Raw genomic sequence first — 18,114 nt, forward strand, 5'->3', positions numbered from 1 at the left:
AAGACTATTAAAAGGAATTCAGGTAGAGTAAATTTCCAAATTTAATTTAAAATGATAAATAAATTGTATTTTTATTTATATTTTTTAAATATTTTATTTTTATACTAGAATGATAGTTAAATTATAGTTGAAGAATTAAATGAAAATGATGTTAATAAATAAAATTTTTAATACAAATACAATATATAAGGTAATATTAAAGCCAATATTGAAAAAGACTCAATACTAAACAAACATATGAATAGTATTCTAAAAACTATATAATCAAATATCACTAATGAACCTACATTTCAAAGCACATAACCTCTTTAAAATAATGAATAAGATTAAAATTATTATTTTGTAGAATATGTTGGTTTTTTGGAGGAAATATATCATAAAATAATTATAAATTTTGCGGCAAATAATAGCTTTCAATAAACAATAGTAAAAACTTTATGTTTTAATGATTATTAATAAAAGTATGAAAAAAAGTAATTTTTTTTTATTAACTTTATTTAATTAAATTAATAATTTATATTTAATGATTTATATAAAATTACGAAATAAATCTCAATTATTATTTGCTTAGTTTTTTTTAATTTTTTCTATAATTTTTTATTAAAAACTCAATAAAATTAAATGTAAATATAAATAGATAATGATCTTTTTTTGTTTTTAAGATTGAGTTTTTTAAAAAAAATATGAACAAATAATATTTATTTGTTTTTTCAAAATAATTTATTTCAATTAATTTATAATTTTTATATTAATTAGCAAATGCAATAATTCAAATTTTTTAATGGCTTTCCAATTTAAATTTTAAATTAGCTTTCAAATTTAAATTTAAGTTTATAAATTATTTCATTTATTCTTAATTATAATAATTGAATTAATAAGAATAATAAAGTTAAGATCAAGAATTTTTAATTATTTATATCTATTTTTAAAAAAAAATTTAAAAATTTTATTTTATTGCATTTGTTTTTAAATTTTTTCTTAAGATTATGAATTATATATTTTTAATAAAACTTTTTATCTAATTAATTTATATTCTTTTTATTTATTTTCTCATATTATCTCTAATAAGGTTTTTGTATTAACTGAAAAATAATTTAGCTTAGTATTATGAAAAATAATTTAGCTTAGTATTAAAATTATTATATTCTTAATATAATATTTATAACACATTAGTTTTTCTGCTTCTAATTCAATAATTCAACTTAATAATAAAATATCTAATACCTTTCTAATAATTACATTATTTTATTTTGAATGCCATAATTTAGTTTAAATATTATTGAAATTTTATTTTTAATTAAAAATTATTAATGCTGATTTAATATTTTTATAAAAACATTAAATTGTAATAAGAAATTATAATTATTTTATAAATATATATTTAAAAATGTTTATTTTATTTTAAAAATTAGTATTTAAAATATAATTAAATAAAATAAAAAATTCTTTAAATATGAAAAATAAAATAACTATAAATATTAAGTATAATTATTTTTTAATTTATTACAATTTTTTAATTTTAGTATTCTTAAAATAATTTATTTAAAATATTTAGTATTTTTGTTAATTATATTATTTGATTTTTTAATTAAAATTAATTTTTATAATTATTAAATTAATTTATATTATAAAAATTTAAGTTATTTAATAAATCTATAAATATTATTATAAATATATAATATTTTATATTTTTAAAATATTAAATTTATTTTCTTATATAAATAGTTGATATGTTTTTAATTTCATTATATTTTATATTTTCTATAAAAAGTTTTTGAAACAATTTATAAAACAGTATGTTATTAAGAGTTAACTATTTTATTATAAGATTATTTTTTTATTATTTTATTTAATTTAATTTATTATTTTTTAAAATTCTCTCTAAATATTATACATGATAAATGATATTATTTAATTTTAATAAAAATAGAAAAGATTATTAATGATATAAAAATAATTTTCATTCAATTTACTCTGAATTTTATATTGGATTATTTGTAATATATAAATTTGATTTATTTTAATTAAATATTAAAAAATATTAAATAAGTTAATAATATTAATTCAACCATATTAAAATCCTTTAATTTTTAATTTTTTTGAGTTTTTTAAAGATAAATCAATAACTAAATTATAATTATTACATTGATTTTAATTTATATTAATAATTTGTTATTTATTTTTGTATAAATAAAATAATCTTTACTTTATTTTATATATATTGTCTAAATAATTTTAAACTTTAACAATAATTATGATACAAAAAATAAATTTTAATTTTTAATAATTAAAGCTAATAAAAGTCTTTAGTAAAAAAAACATAATAAAACTAATATGAATGAAATATGTTTAAAATATATATAAAAATTCCATAAATTATAATATTTATAAGAATATAAATAAATTAAAATATAAAATTTAAAATAAAAAAAAAAAAAAAAATATTTATTATATCTTTTTATAAATAAAATATAAATATAAAAAAAAATAAAAATGAGATAATCATAAAATTATTTTTTAAAAAACAAGATATAAGAAATAATTAAATATTATATAATTTAAAAAAATAGACTTAAAATTTTTTTTTTTAAATATAGAAAATAATAAGACCATATTGTAAATAATTTTTTTATATATATCTATAAATATATATTAAAAAAAAAAAAAAATTAAAAAAAAAAAATTATAAATGATAAAAATTATAATAATTTTTAAAATAATATTAATACAATATATATATAATAATATATATATATATATATATATATATATATATATATATATATATATATAAAGATTAATTTTTTATTTTTATTTTACATGATTCTCTGTATGAATTGCAGTTTTTTATATGACTCTCTATATTTAAAGAATTCTTATTGCAGAAATAAGAAATAGCAGATAACCTATTTAATTCGTTTATATTAGTTAATTTAATGTTTTTTTCTTTTTGAGAAGAGTAGCTGTTGTTCTAATGGCATTATTGATTTTTTATAAAAAGGAAATTTATCATAAAATCTAAAATTTTAATATAATTTTTGGGAAAAATTTTAAGTCGAATTTCGGAATCTTGGTTTAGCCAGAGTTTTTTTAATTATAAAATTTGAATTTTTTTTTTTTACTTTTTTTTTTATTTATTTTTTATTTTTTATTTAAATTAAAATTATATTTTAATTTGATTATAACTAATAGAATTTTTCATAATATTTATTTTCGCACGCAAGCCTTTTTTTTTACTCACTTTTTATAATATCTAATTTATATTATTTAATTCGAAAAAGTTATTTAATCTTGGTATGAAATTTTTTTGACGAATATTTTACATGTTAACTTATTTAGGAAGAAATAGTTTTTGGAAAATTAGTTTTAAAAATTACTTATTGCAATAATTTTTTAAAAAAAACTCAATCAAACAAAAAACAAACCTATATCCATTTTTTTATTTTTATTATATTTTGTTAATTTAGTTTTTTAAAAAAATTACAAATTTAAAAATCAATATAAAAATACAATCATCAAAATCATTATATAGTTTTTTCTGAAATAACTCAGTAAACGAAATTTTTAAAATTAAAATTTATTTATCGTATTACACTATGTTAAATTCTGATAAATTACGATTTTAATAATAAATATTTTTCAAAATTTTTTAGTTAGAAAAAATAATTATATTGTTTAAAATAAAATAAAATCAAATAATGGATTATAAAATAAAATTTTAAAAAAATATTCATTTCAATCAAATTTATATTAAAAAAATATATAACATTACTACAAACCACAATTTAATTTGTTGCATTTCTATTATAGAAATTGAATTGGCTCGAAAAATATAAAATAGCATAGTATACAAAAATTTTATAAGAATAATTGTTTTTAATTTATTTTTTAATCTAATTAATATTTATTATATTTTCAAATTTAATAATATATATAAAATAAATAATTAAATATAAAAAAGAAAATTATTTACTAGAGATTTAAATATACAAGTCAATGAATAAATTATATTAAATTTAAGTAAAATTTGCATATTTTTTTAATCTATAAAATATACGAATAATTATTAATTATAGTTTTATATATTTAATAATAAAAAAAGAAAATAATAAATATATCATTTATTTAATTTAATAAATACAAAATAGATTAAATTTTATTATTTCATTAATTAAATTTACAAAAAATGATGCTTCCTAAATAACCTATAAAATTTAATTTATAATTTATTTAATATATTACAATGATACAATAACCTGCTCCAATAACAAAAGGATCTATGGTAATTTAATACATCCAAACTAAGAAAAATTTAATTAGATAGTTTTTGTATTTATAATGATTAAAAAAAATTAACTTCAAAAAAAATAATGAATATGTCTATACAAAAAAACTCTAAGAAAATACTATTGTTTTTTATAATTTGCAATTATTTTATTATTTGTCGAGATTTATTTTAAATTTTTATAAATAATTTTACATTTGTTTTCTTTTTATTAATTTTAAAAAAATTATTTAACAAAAAAAAATATCTATGTTTTTTTGTCAATATATTTATAATGATAAATAAACATGATTGAAATAAATATATTAATTAAAATTTTTAATTATTAAATATATTTATTATATATTTAATTTCCTAATAAAATATAAAATAATTGCTATTTAATTAATACTAAAAATAATTAATATTTAAATATTAAATAAAGTTAAAAAAACTATTTTTACCCTAAATTATATATAAAATCTAAATATAACAACAAAAATATCAAGATTATTAGGTTTTCTATGCTAAGAAATAATATTTTTTATATAGTCTTTATGCGTTTAATTTATCCTATAAAATTAATAAAAATAAATATAAATTAATAATTATATATATAAAAATTTACATTTTCATCAAATTTAAATTAAGATTCATTATCATCATCATCATCATCATCATCATCATCGCCATTTTGATTATTATTATTTTCATTATTTATGTTATTATTATTTGAATTATTAGAATTTTCATCTTCTTAATAATTATTTTCATTTAATTTCAAATTTTTAACATCATTTATTTCAATAAACTAAACTTTTTTAATTTTGAGCTTACTTTCGTTTGGTTAATCTAAGCTAATCTAATTTTGTAAAATCTTTTCGCCATCATCTAATCTTTCTTGTTCATCTAATTTTACTTCTTCATCCATTTTTTCTTCATCTTCTTCAAATTCTTCACTATAATCACAATCACAATCATCTTCATTCTTATCATTAAGATGCATTAATTCTTCATTTTTAATATAATTAAGCGCATACTAATAAACAGGTGGGAATTTCCCCAAATCAAGCTAAAATTCTTTATCTTTAATTTCCTCATCATCATCATTATCCATATCCGCAATCTCAGCCGCACATTCAGTAGCATATTAAATTTCTTCGGTTTATGCTTTTTTAAAGCCTATATATCTTCTTAATCTTCCATTTTTTCCAATGCTTTATCAAATTAATTTTTATCTACATAATCTTGATTATTTTTATTTCCTAAAACTTCTCCTAAAATACTTCTTACATCAAATTTTTCAAAAAATTATGTTGTAAACATTCCTTCTTCCATTATGTACTCATCTAGCTTTCTCTTTTGTAAACTTTTCAACAGAATATTCTCTTCAATTGTATATTCAGATATTAACCTATAAATGCTTACATTCCTTGTTTATCCTATTCTATGGCATCTATCTTGTGCTTATTTATCCATAGCAGGATTCCAATCAGTGTCATAAAATACTACAGCGTTTGCACCTGTTAAATTTATTCCTATTCCTCCACTTCTAGTTGATGATATAAAACAGAAAATTTTAGGATCTCCATTAAATCTTTCCACGACCTTTTATCTATTTTCTATTTTTGTTGAACCATCTAATCTTACATATGTAAAATTGAATAAATTTAAAACATTTTCAAATATATCAAGCATTTTTGACATCTTTTTTTTTTATTTTTTATTTTTTATTTTTTTTTATTTTTACTTGTGTAAATATTAAAACTTTATCCCCTTTTTACTTTAACTTTTTTAACAATTATACCATAGAATTTAATTTTCCACAATCATACATTAAGAGCTTTTTTGAAGGAAAACATAAGGTTTACCTTATATGAGGATAATGAAATAGTTTCGTTATTTTTTAAAGATTATTTGATATTATTTTATTTTAATAATCATAATTATTCTTTTTAAAATAAATTGAAAAAAAGAATTAAATTAATTTTACTTTTATCATTGAATTATAAGGAGTTATTTCAATTTCAATTTACTAAGCGATTGCTTTTTATGAAAAAGTGAATTCTTTAATAAGACCTTTTACTGAATCAAATGTTTATTCAAAAGTTTAAGAAATTTTAAATTGACTCAGAGCTTAATAGGGGTTTTTCTTTTTTTTTAAAGATAAAAAATTAACTAAGTCTCGACCATAGATAACAAAATCTCCATTAATTCTTGCTTTATTTATTCTATAATTTCTTTTCATTTTCTGGAGAGTAGTTTATTATTTTAATAAAAACCATCGTTAACCAAAATAAGGCATTATTTCAGGCCAGTATTCTTCACCAAACATTTAATTATGGATTTCATAGAAATCATCTGGGCAAGGGATTAAATTTTTTGCTCTATTTTAATATTTTAAAATTATATTTTTACATTAATAAAAAAATAAATATTTTTTTATCAAATAAAATAAATTATTTTCTTATCAAATAAAAATAGTTATTGATTTTATATATATTTAATACTTTTCAATGTTATATTTAGATCTATTTACTTCATTATTAATAAAAATTAAAAAGTAAGGAATTTTAGTTTAAATATTGCAAATGAAATGTGCCAAAACTACATAATGAATTCTTAAAGAAATAAAAGGACTTTCAATTGTTCTAGATTCAAATAAATCAGGATGATTGCAAACTTTTTTTAATTACATAACAATATTCATTAGTCCTAAAAAGTCTTAACTTTTTGATTATTCACGACTAATAAATTCATCGTATAAATATTTTTATCTTCTACTTAATGGACATTTTATTATATATTCAGTTTTTGTTGGAAGTTATTTTTCGACATCTCTTTTCATTCTTCTTAATAAGAAAGGTCTTAAAATAGAATGCAATTAAGTTAAAATTTCCTAACTTATAGGCAAATTTTTTTACAATGCTTATTACATAGGTATAGAAAACCTAAAAAAATAAAATAAATTTAAAATAAAAATATATATACCATTCCATAAAGTCAGCATGAGAATCAAAAGTTTTAGGCATTAGAAAATGTAAAAGAGACCATAATTCACCAACATCATTTTAAAGGGGAGTTCCAGTAAGCAATAAACGATGCTTAGTGTTAAAATTAAGAAGAACTTGCCATCTTTAGCTTTTGAAATTTTTAATATTTTAAGCTTCATCTAATACCATAAAATACCATTTTTTTCTTCTGAATATTTTTTAGTCTTATAATGCTATTTTATAAGTAGTAATACAAACTTAAAAATGATTAAGCTTGCTCCATCCTTATCTTTTTTATTTTCTTTCCTTTGGAGATCCATAATATGTCATTATTTTAAATGCAGGACACCATTTTTTAAATTCTATTTCCCAATTAATTAATATACTTGTAGGAACTATTATTAAATGAGGTCCCCAAATACCCTTTGTTATTAATATGAAGAATTAATATTAAATATTATTATATTAATTTTTAAAAAAATAAAATTCTAAATTTTTTTAAAAAAGGTATGTAGTTTTTATGCAAAAATTATTTACATTTTTACTTTATTGCATGCTAAATGTGCTAGAAGTGCAATTGTTTGAATTGTTTTACCTAATCCCATTTCATCAGCAAGTATTCCATTCATTTTTTTCTATTGTAATGTAGCTAACCAATTCATTCCTATTAGTTAATATTCTCTTAACCTTCCTTTCAACAAAAATGGTTAAATTATTTAATTGTTATTATAAATTATCGTTTAAGGTTCAAAGCCATAAAAATCAAATTTTATATTGCCATATTAACTATTTTTTATTTTTGTTTATTTAATTGAAAAAAAAATACTCAAATTCATCAATTTCAAAATCATAGTTTTTAGACGGAGAATTAATTTTTTTTATAAAATTAGTTTTTTCATAGAAATAAGTGTTTTATTGTCCTTTTCTTAGAATTATTTAAGTATTAAATTGTTTTAAAAGATTAATATTTTCATTAAATTTATTTTCTAATTCAACCATTTATTAATCAAACTCTTTTTCTTTTTATTTTTATATTTCTTACTTTATCCTTAAATCATCACTTTATTTACATTTTGATTATTCTATAGCCTTTTATGTATCTAAATCAGGAATATTTTTAGCTAATTAAAGAATTTTAGCTAATTTCGATGATAGATTTAGTTAGTCAGTTACTAAACTTTCTAATCTTTTTTATTAATCTTCTTTTTATTCTTTTTAAATTTCAATTAAACTCATGTACTTCTTTACCTTATTCATTTACCTCCAAAATTATTTTTATACTATTAAATTACAGTTTTCTGCTATTTTTTTAATTTTTTTAGCCTCTTCTTTTTATTTTTATTCTTTTGTTTATTTTAAGTTCATATAGGCAGTTATAGAATGTTTAGAAATTTTTCTTGTCTAAAATTTAAAATAACTTCTTCTTTTTTAAAAATAATCCGCTGTTTCATTCTTTATTTTATATAAATATAAATATGTTTTTTATATATTTTGTTTACAATTTCTTATATAACATAATCCCATAAACATTAATTAATTTTAGGTTCTTAATATTTTTCAATTTTACGACCATATTTATTATGTATTTCTAATAGTTATTCTTCAAAGTTGACTTTTTTCTTTAGGTTTTCGTTGTATTCTTAAGGGTTAAATAATTTTTTATTTGGATTTTTTTTAGATTTATCTTTTATCTCTTTTTTAAAAGTATTTTCCTCTTAAAAAAAATATTATTAATTATTGCTAGCTTTATTTATATTATTTTTTATGTTATCATTAAGAATTTTATGCTTTTTTTTGTCTTTATCTATTTTTTTTAGTTTTTTCTATTATTTCTTTGTTAAAATTTAATTTTTTTTTCTTGATAAATTTTATAATATATTATTATTATTATTATTATTATTATTATTATTATTTTAATTATTAATGTTATTTTTATATTATTTTTTATTTTATTATTTTTCAAATTTTTATATTTATTTAATATTTTCTTGTTATTAAACTTTTTTATTTTTTTAAGGGCATATTTATACTATTCTTTTTTATGAAAAGTCCATATCTTCTAGTTTTTTTATTTTTTTTGTCTTGAAGATAATCTTCTTTATTAAAGATTTTCTTATGTATTTGTATTATTATTTGTTTCACTTTATTCTTATTTATATTTTATAATTATTTATTTATTAAAATTATATTAGTTTTACCTTTCATTTGCTTTTTTTAATAGTTTTATGCTCCTTCTTCATATTCTTCATCATATATTTATTATGATTCTTCTTCTGTCATTTTTTTTTTTAATTTTTTTTTTTATTATATTTATTTATATCTTTTTTTTTGGTATATTTATATATAAATATAAAAGATATGAATTAATTAATATTTTGTTCCTTTTAATAAATATTTTAAAATTATTAATTTAATAATTTTCACAAATTTATTTAATTTATATTTGCAAAAATAAAATATATTTTAAAAAATTAGAAATTATTATTTAAATATATTTTTTTAATGAATAATATATTATAATTCTAATTTATATTTATAATAAATTAAATTGAAGTAATCGCATTATTTTTCTAAATTTTTTTTTTTTATTAAGAAAATTAATTTTTTTTTTTTATTTTATTATAATTCATTAAATTGAATTAATACTATTATATCATTTATACTATTTAATTTTTCTTTAAATTTGTAAAACAAATATACTTATTAAGTAATAATGTAATATTATAATAATGGTTTTTGCTTAGAAATATTAAATAATTTTAAAGTATCTAATATTTATAAAATATATTTTATTTACTTAATTTTATTTTTTTTATTTTTTAATATTATTTTACTTGCAAATTTTAAAAAACTTATAATTTAATTTTAAAAAAATGGATGCATATTGTTATGAAGACGAAACTTATTCAAATGAGAATCAAGCAAGTTAAGATTTTATTAATTATTGTTCAAAAGATGATTATTCATAATCAGAAAAAGAATAAGAATAATCAATTTCATAGGTTAATGATGACGAAGAAATAAAACAAATAATAATAAAAAACTAGATTAATTTTATAAAACAAATTCGAGAAAATGATACTAAAAATAATATAGAGGAAAACAATGAATAACTGGATATAATTGAAGAAGCATCCTATGAAGAAATATCTCTATCGAGCAAATAGTAAAGTTAAAACGATGAAATTTAATAGTTTTAAATTTAACATTTTTAATAATAAAACTAAAAAAGCAGTTTTAATTATGATTTTTTGAAAAAAGAAAAAATAGAAAAAGAATATAAAAAATAAATATAAAAATAAAAAGAAAAAATAGAAATATATGATGAAATGAATAAAATTAAAGAAGAATTAAATATAAAATTTAACAATGATGATAAAAAAATCTAAAAAGCAATAAAAGATATAAAATAATAAGAAAATGAATAAACAAATATAAGAAAATTTTAAGAAAATTATGTTAAAAATAATATTGACCTTGAACAAATTTAATTAGAAAATGAATATTTAAAAAAAGAAATTTTTTTTTTAAAAGAATAGGTCAAAATTCTGAAAATCGAGCTTAGAAAATCAAATTCAAAGTTTTTTTAGGAGAATCAAGAGCCTTCATATATTTAAAAAAATACTACTTTTTATGACAGGGGTATGCTTATAGAAGAGAACTTAAAATTGAAATAAAAAATTAGTATATTAAAATAAGAAACTTAATAAAAAATTAATAAAATGCGAAAATTTAATGATTAAATGTAAAAAGATTTATAAAAACAAATAAGAAGCATTTAATAAAACAAAAATTCGTAACCATAAAAAATTAATGAAGAAAACAATTACATTAAAGTCTCAGAGTTAAGATGTGATTTGGAAAAAATTATAAAAAAATATGAAGAATAAAAGGTGAAAATAAAAGAAAAAGATGAATAGATAATTGAACTAAGAAAAAAGTTATAAGAAAGAATGTTTTCGAAATATATTAGTAAAATAAAAGAATTAGAAGAAAAAATATAAGCAAAGGAAAATTAAGAAAACCTTATTTTGAAAAATTTGGAAATCAATTATTAATTAAAATTGAAATTTCCAAAATATTTTCATTCTGTTTTATTTCATATTAAATTTTTGGAAATTTTTACATAAATTAAATAGGGAAAAATGTAAATATTATATATTTTTGATTTTTTATATTCTATTTAATTTTTTAAGAGATATTTTTTTTAAATTTCTTAAGAAAGGCTTTTTAAAGTTTATGGATTTTTTAAAGTATTAATGGGATTTAATAAAATTTTAAATTTCAAAAAAAAAAGAAAACCACCCTGATTATAAGGAAGTAGCGAAAGTTATGCTTTAAAATTTCAATAAATAACCTATTTAAAAAGAAATTAAATAATTAAGAGTTATTTTTTAAATAAATATTTTTTTTATCTTTATTAAAAAATAGGAATAATTTATTGAAATGGATTAAATTATTTAAGAAAAAAATTATTAATGTGAACTTCTATAAAAGGATCTATAAAATATGACTGTCAGAAATGAAACTTTAGAATGTAATAAAAATATATATATTTTTAATAATTATATTAATCTATAATAAATAAAGCTTAATTAGAAATCGATAAAGTAAAGCTTATAAATAATGTAATGATGTAAATAAATCGTTTGGAAATAAATGGGGAAAAAAATTATTTTTTAGAATTAAAAACTATTATCAAAACAATTTAATAATAACCACCTTATTTAATTTCTTAAGAAGAAAGAATAAAGTAGAAATTAATAGAAGAAATAAAAGAAAAAAAAAGATTAAAAAAATTATAAATATAAGAATAGAAAAAAATAGATTAAGAAGTAGCTTTTAAAAAAAAAGAAGAAGATATTAAAAGAAAATTAGAAGAAAAAAAAAACAGGTTAGATTAAGAAAACAAACTAAGATTTAAATTTTGATTTAAATTTTTAATTTTTAAAAATAGTATATATTTTCGAGAAAAAAAAATTAAAAAAATTTAAATAATTTAATTATTTATAAAAAAAAATTTATTAAAAAAAAGAATTAAAAATAAAATTTAATAAAACTCATTAAGTATTAAAATATATATAAAACATATAACTTTAACTCATTTAATATATTTTTGTTCTTCTTTTTTTAATTATAGTTCAGAGAATATTTATATTTACTTTCTAATTTTACTTTTTTCATTTTTTTATATCATATATTTACATTTATATCTAGCAAAAAATTTTTCCAACCATCCTTTTGAAGCTTTAAATTTATTAGAATAATTAGAAAATTCTAGAGCCTTATCTCTTATTTATTTTCTAGTTACTGAAAAACAATTATTGAACTATATTTAGAGCCAAGTGTATACTTCTTCTTCCATTTTCGGATCTTCTTTTTTTCTTCCTCCACCTATAATATATATAAAATTATTATTTTATATTTTATGCTCTTTATTAACCTTCTTTTCGTTTGTATCCTACCTCTATCCATCTTTTTAAATTTTTTACTTAAATATTATTTTGTTTAGCAGCTTATTTTATATCTTTTAATTGTTTAAAATCTTCTATTGCTTTTTTCTTTAATTCTTCATTATAAACTTTATAAGGTCCTCTCTTTTTATATATATCCATTTTTCGTTTTATATATATATATTTTAATTACTTTTAAATTAAAATGGATTTCGCTTTTAATTTCTTTATCTACTACTTTGTTCATTTATTTATTTATCACTTAATTTAAATCTTTATTTACTTATTTATTAATTTCTTGCTACTTCTTTATCGTTAGCTCAGAATTTTCAATACTATTAAAATTATTATTATTTTATTAATCATTTATTTATCCTTTTGATTCAGTTCTTAAATTTTAAATAATTGTTTTTTATATATTTGCTTCAAAAGATTCAAGTAAATCTTATTATTAATATTCTATTAAAATATTTAATTTAATATAATTTATTTTATTTTTATTAATGTAAAAAAAAAGTTTATAAAAAAAATCTAATATAAGTTTCATAATTATTAATTTTTTTTTTATTAATTTAAATTTGTATTATAAGAAATAATTTATTTTAATTATTTATATTATTATAATAAGCAAATCGATAATATAATTTCGAATGAGTATAAATAAATAATGTGTTATAGTATATTTTATTTTATTTACTTTTTTTTTAAATAATAATTGGGCTTTCTTTATTTAAATATTAGTCTATATTATTTATCGAATTTTCTTAAATATCTTCAATATATTACTAGTTATTATTGTTTAGCATGAAATTTGAAACTAAATAATAAAAAATATAAAATATTTATCTCATCATATTTTTTCCAATTAAACATATTTATAAAATATAAATTTATATATTTTTTAATAAAAAAAATAATGAACTTTTATTTTAAATCAATAGTATTGAACTATTTAGCATTTCAAACAAATTATATATATCTTGATTTTCTTAACTGTACAAATTAGGGGAAATTTATTTTTCTTTTATAAATTGAAGGTTTGATATAATATTATGTAAAAAATTTTTATGCATAAATAAATTCATTTTTTTAATTTTTAATTTTTTTTTTATTATTATTATTAATAAATTTTTTAAAAAATATATAAAAAGATTTGATTTTTTAGAATTTCAAAAAAAAACCGCAAAATATAAATTTAAACACTATAAAAAAATAAAATCAAATAATTAACATAAATTGCATTAAAACATCTAGAATGGAATGCCTTTTTTTTATTAAATATTACATCACGTTAATTTTTATTTTTAATAACTTTCAAAATATGCTCATATTTTATATCTTTTTTCAATTCTTAATAAAACTATTTTTTCTTGTGTTAATTTTTCAAAATAATATAATAAAAATTCATAAAAATATATAAAAGAAAATAAATAAATTATAAAAATAATCATTTATTTTAAAAATTTTAATATTTAAGTATTTATTGTATAACACTTATTTTATTATTCAGAAAAATTAAAAAAAAAATGAAATAAATCTTTTTATTTAAAAATCTTTATTTTTTAAAAATAGATTAATATTTCTAAGGTATTTTATAATAAAAATATATTATTTAATTTGTTAAAATGCAAATATAGTTTTTTTAGCTTAATCTAATTAATTTACCATTTATGACTTATTATATTTATTTTCTTCCTATAATACTTAACAAATAATAAAATAATAAAAATGTAAATATTATATTTTGCAAATACTATTATTATTTTGTAAGAATAATATCTAAAATTAATTATTTAAATTTTCAAATATATTAATTAAGTTAATTTTGATTGGAAATTTCTTATTTTATTTTTACTTATTTAACTTTATCGAATTAAATTTTATGAAAAATTCCCTTCATTACATAAAGTGTCTTATTGGCTTATTCAGAAAACAAACACTTTAATATTAATTTTCTCATTACACAAATATTTAAATAAAAAACAATATAATTTTCAGTTAATAAATGTATTTATTATTAATAAAATTGAGATAACTTTATATTTTAATTGAGTAAATGAATATTATAAACATATTTTTTTTTAATATTTAAATATTTATTTCATATTATTTTGAAAACTAAATAAATTTTATAAATTGAAAATAATTCATTTAAATAAAAAAATATAATGATTTATAATAATTAGTATTAATTTTATTTCTCAAGTTAATAAAAATTTAAAATTTATATATCCAATAACTTATTTATAAAAATAATAAATAAAATTTAGACTTATATTAAAATATCTTTTTATTTTTATTTTTGTGTTTATTATTCTTTTTATTCATATTTTATTTTATAAAAAAAGAAATAAAATATATTTTATGTTTTATTTTATATTATATACTATTAATTATTTTATTAAAAAAAAAATGGAATAATAATAAGATTAATACGATTATCCAAATTTATAACAAGAAGTAAAAAATTAATTATGAATTTTAAATAATTAATAATATTTTAATGTTTGTATGATTTTATAAGATATAAATTTAAGTTGGTGAACCTTTAACAAAAGAAGCAACCTTAATAAAGTTTACGGTTTACAGCGTTAAAGGACAAGATAAACTCGGAACCTTTGATACATATAGAAGATTTAGTGAATTTTATGCATTAAAAGAAGCTTTAAATTCTAGATGGCCGGGATGCTTTGTCCCTTCAATTCCTGCTAAAGAGTTAGTAATATTATAATATATTATTATAATATATTCTTAAATTAAAAAAATAAATAAAAAAAAGAATTCAACCAACTAAAATGTAGTTGAAAATAGAGCAAGATTTTTAAATAGTTTTTGCAATTAAGTAGCTGGTTTAAGTCATTTATTTTATTCTGAAGAATTTCAAATTTTTATAAGATCAAAAGAACATGATGTTACAAAAGTAATTAATGTTTTAATACAAAATTATATATTATTTTTAGGTATTTTGTATTTATATATTTTTTTTATAAAAAGACTTTTTCATAATTAAAAAAATTATCATATTAAGAAATCCTTTAAAAATATTAATAAATATTTCCTATTTAGTAAGAAATAAATCATTCATAAACAAATATAAAAATAAACACATTTTATTAATTTTTGAAGAAATCAATACCTTAATTAGAAGTAAATATAAGATTTAAATTTAAAAATATTTAATAAAAATATATAAAAAGAGTTATAAAGACTAAATTTAATAATTGTATTAAATGAGGTAAGAATTAAACAATAATTTCATAGATTTGAATTAAAATATAATTCCTTAGTACGAATAATGCTGTATAAATGAATATGTTGCTTATGATTCTAACGCATTAATTTATTCAAATTAATAAAACTAAGAAATTCAATAATTTTAAAATAATTTTGTAAAAAATTTTTAAATATTAATTATAAAAAAAAAAAAAGAAAGAAAGCAAAAATAAAAATTAATTTTAATATGTTCTTGATATGATAGTATATGAATTAAGAGATACATAGGTAAAAATATATTTATATATTTAGAAATAATATAATTTAATATAAATAATCATATATATATATAATTATATGATTAAATATTTATTTATTTAATAAAATTTAAATATTTAATATGATTTTATATTTATTTATATATTTATATATTTATATTTTTATTTATAATTTAATATTTATATTTATAAGGTATTTATTGATTTAATTGATTAAAAAGCATAATTAGAAAAAAGTAAATAATCATTTATTAAAGATATAAAAAGTGATGAAGAAGATATAATAAAATTATGTTAAGGAAAAAAACAATAAAAGCTATGTTTACTAGTATTGAAGATTAAAAAAAAAAACTAGAATAATAGATAGAAATAGTAAATTTTTAATTCTACATAATTTTTTATTTTTATATATTTATAGTAAAAAAATGAATTAAAAAGTCTAGACTAACTAATCGAAACTATTACTTATATTATAGGATTTATTGAAATCGATAGATTTAGGGTTTTTTTATTTATTAATAATACAATATTATAATATTTATAAAAAAAATATATACTATAGAATGAAAAAAGCTATTTGTATTAAAAAGTTATGAAAGGAGTAGCTGATGCTGAAATTATTAATAGTATGGATTTAATAAATTTTTGGGGATTTATAAATGATATATCTTCAAGACTTTTGAAATCTTGAATTTTTTTTTAAAAAAATAGAAATATTATAATAAATAATAAAAATATTATAATAAATATTTATTTTATATTAAATATTAAATTTTTTTAGAAATTTAGTTTTTTAATTATAATTTTTTTTCATTTATCAATTTTTTTTAAACTAAAAATAAAAGAAATTAAATTTATTTTTAATAAGAAAAAAATGAAGAATAATTTTTAACAAAATAAGAGTCATAATTAAACTGGACATAAAAAAAGAATTATTTAAAAAAATAAATTAAGTCTAAATAAATTCCATTAAAAGGTTTATAAGAAACAGACATAAAAGCAAATATTAAAAAAAAAGCAAAGAGATATTGAAAGATTATTATCAAAAGTGAAAAAAATAAATTAAAAATATTAAAAATATATAAAAAGGAAAATTTAAGTGAAGCAATAAAAAATACTAAAAATATAGAATTAGAAAATGTAACAAAAGAGATTCATTAATTGGAAGTTAAAAAAAACGAGAAGATAGAAAAATTAAATTTTTGGAATAAAAATATAAATAAATAATGGAAGTGGAAATGACAAAAGTGAAAAGATTATAAAAAAAAACTTAAAAGAAATTGAAATAAATAGAGATACATAAGATAAATTCTAATAACTTTTAAAAGAAAAATAAGATTTATAAAATAAATTTAATTACATTAAAGTATTTTTTTATTAAATTATAAAAATTAAAATATATTTTGTAGTATTTTCCAAAAGATAAAAAGTATTTATCTCTATTTCCTAAAAATGAAGATTAAAAGATGGTTGAGTTTAGGAATAAAATTATGATCGATATAATAGAAAAAGTAAATATTTAATTTATTTATAAATATTGTAACAAAATTAGATTGAAAAAAAAGAAACTTATTTAAACAAAATAGAATTTGATTAAAAGAATAATAAAAAGCAAATAATGTAAAAGTAAGAAATAGAAGACGAAGAATAAAATATAGAAGATAATTAATTTAATATAAAAAATGATGAGTAAGAAAAAGATGATTATAATAAAAAAGATAAAGAAAAGATAGATAATTTTTTTATAGAAGAAGATGATGATAACAATGAATAATAATATAAAAAAGAAAAAAAATAATTGTAAAAGAATTAAAAAAATTTCAATATACAAAATGAAAAAAAAAAGAAAAAAGAAAAATGAAAATTTATAAATACTAAAAGTATATATAATAAAATTATAAATAAATTTATAA

General features: G+C 15.1%; 4 protein-coding genes across 4 annotated transcripts, besides 39 other annotated features; 2 read left to right on the forward strand and 2 right to left on the reverse strand. All coding sequences in view use genetic code 6, as the record gives it.

Moving 5' to 3' along the window:
• The first annotated feature begins 1,083 nt into the window (after positions 1 to 1,083).
• Positions 1,084 to 1,133: a microsatellite.
• A 446-nt stretch (positions 1,134 to 1,579) lies between these two features.
• Positions 1,580 to 1,636: a microsatellite.
• A 5-nt stretch (positions 1,637 to 1,641) lies between these two features.
• Positions 1,642 to 1,688: a microsatellite.
• Positions 1,689 to 2,349: 661 nt separating this feature from the next.
• Positions 2,350 to 2,414: a microsatellite.
• Positions 2,415 to 2,651: 237 nt separating this feature from the next.
• Positions 2,652 to 2,705: a microsatellite.
• Positions 2,658 to 2,686: a microsatellite.
• Positions 2,701 to 2,794: a microsatellite.
• Positions 2,717 to 2,794: a microsatellite.
• Positions 2,731 to 2,793: a microsatellite.
• A 313-nt stretch (positions 2,795 to 3,107) lies between the features above and the next one.
• Positions 3,108 to 3,154: a microsatellite.
• Positions 3,112 to 3,155: a microsatellite.
• Positions 3,156 to 4,768: 1,613 nt separating this feature from the next.
• IMG5_160090 (snf2 family n-terminal domain protein) lies at positions 4,769 to 7,886 on the reverse strand (the record flags this gene model as incomplete). Its single annotated transcript, XM_004030440.1, has 7 exons — positions 4,769 to 4,837; positions 4,893 to 5,252; positions 5,507 to 5,971; positions 6,015 to 6,495; positions 6,775 to 7,215; positions 7,256 to 7,680; positions 7,803 to 7,886. The coding sequence occupies 7 exons, from the start codon at positions 7,884 to 7,886 to the stop codon at positions 4,769 to 4,771; spliced, it is 2,325 nt and encodes a 774-aa protein (XP_004030488.1).
• Positions 4,839 to 4,885: a microsatellite.
• Positions 4,918 to 4,952: a microsatellite.
• Positions 5,152 to 5,208: a microsatellite.
• Positions 5,973 to 6,003: a microsatellite.
• Positions 5,973 to 6,012: a microsatellite.
• Positions 6,691 to 6,747: a microsatellite.
• A 133-nt stretch (positions 7,887 to 8,019) lies between the features above and the next one.
• On the reverse strand, positions 8,020 to 8,787 carry IMG5_160100 (snf2 family n-terminal domain protein; the record flags this gene model as incomplete). The annotated part of the gene is made up of 1 exon (XM_004030441.1): positions 8,020 to 8,787. The coding sequence occupies one exon, from the start codon at positions 8,785 to 8,787 to the stop codon at positions 8,020 to 8,022; it is 768 nt and encodes a 255-aa protein (XP_004030489.1).
• Positions 8,788 to 9,045: 258 nt separating this feature from the next.
• Positions 9,046 to 9,096: a microsatellite.
• Positions 9,097 to 9,133: 37 nt separating this feature from the next.
• Positions 9,134 to 9,214: a microsatellite.
• Positions 9,186 to 9,273: a microsatellite.
• Positions 9,205 to 9,273: a microsatellite.
• A 133-nt stretch (positions 9,274 to 9,406) lies between these two features.
• Positions 9,407 to 9,444: a microsatellite.
• A 91-nt stretch (positions 9,445 to 9,535) lies between these two features.
• Positions 9,536 to 9,561: a microsatellite.
• Positions 9,552 to 9,603: a microsatellite.
• A 441-nt stretch (positions 9,604 to 10,044) lies between these two features.
• Positions 10,045 to 10,089: a microsatellite.
• A 273-nt stretch (positions 10,090 to 10,362) lies between these two features.
• Positions 10,363 to 12,502, forward strand: IMG5_160110 (hypothetical protein; the record flags this gene model as incomplete). Its single annotated transcript, XM_004030442.1, has 5 exons — positions 10,363 to 10,423; positions 11,397 to 11,404; positions 11,689 to 11,794; positions 11,848 to 11,893; positions 12,475 to 12,502. The coding sequence occupies 5 exons, from the start codon at positions 10,363 to 10,365 to the stop codon at positions 12,500 to 12,502; spliced, it is 249 nt and encodes an 82-aa protein (XP_004030490.1).
• Positions 10,519 to 10,577: a microsatellite.
• Positions 10,534 to 10,571: a microsatellite.
• Positions 12,263 to 12,316: a microsatellite.
• Positions 12,503 to 14,243: 1,741 nt separating the features above from the next.
• Positions 14,244 to 14,280: a microsatellite.
• Positions 14,281 to 15,093: 813 nt separating this feature from the next.
• On the forward strand, positions 15,094 to 16,703 carry IMG5_160120 (PX domain protein; the record flags this gene model as incomplete). Its single annotated transcript, XM_004030443.1, has 8 exons — positions 15,094 to 15,170; positions 15,235 to 15,429; positions 15,490 to 15,630; positions 15,705 to 15,857; positions 15,908 to 16,099; positions 16,140 to 16,211; positions 16,395 to 16,573; positions 16,620 to 16,703. Coding segments are annotated over 8 exons (1,091 nt in total), but the record flags the coding sequence as incomplete, so codon positions are not given.
• Positions 15,434 to 15,460: a microsatellite.
• Positions 16,218 to 16,387: a microsatellite.
• Positions 16,309 to 16,391: a microsatellite.
• Positions 16,327 to 16,392: a microsatellite.
• Positions 16,329 to 16,392: a microsatellite.
• Positions 16,704 to 16,907: 204 nt separating the features above from the next.
• Positions 16,908 to 16,950: a microsatellite.
• Positions 16,913 to 16,952: a microsatellite.
• Positions 16,953 to 16,990: 38 nt separating this feature from the next.
• Positions 16,991 to 17,030: a microsatellite.
• An 846-nt stretch (positions 17,031 to 17,876) lies between these two features.
• Positions 17,877 to 17,918: a microsatellite.
• Positions 17,919 to 18,067: 149 nt separating this feature from the next.
• Positions 18,068 to 18,106: a microsatellite.
• The last annotated feature ends 8 nt before the right edge of the window (positions 18,107 to 18,114 follow it).

This window comes from Ichthyophthirius multifiliis (genome assembly GCF_000220395.1).
Source record: "Ichthyophthirius multifiliis unplaced genomic scaffold scaff_1120509251209, whole genome shotgun sequence".
NCBI classification, from domain to species: Eukaryota; Ciliophora; class Oligohymenophorea; order Hymenostomatida; genus Ichthyophthirius; species Ichthyophthirius multifiliis.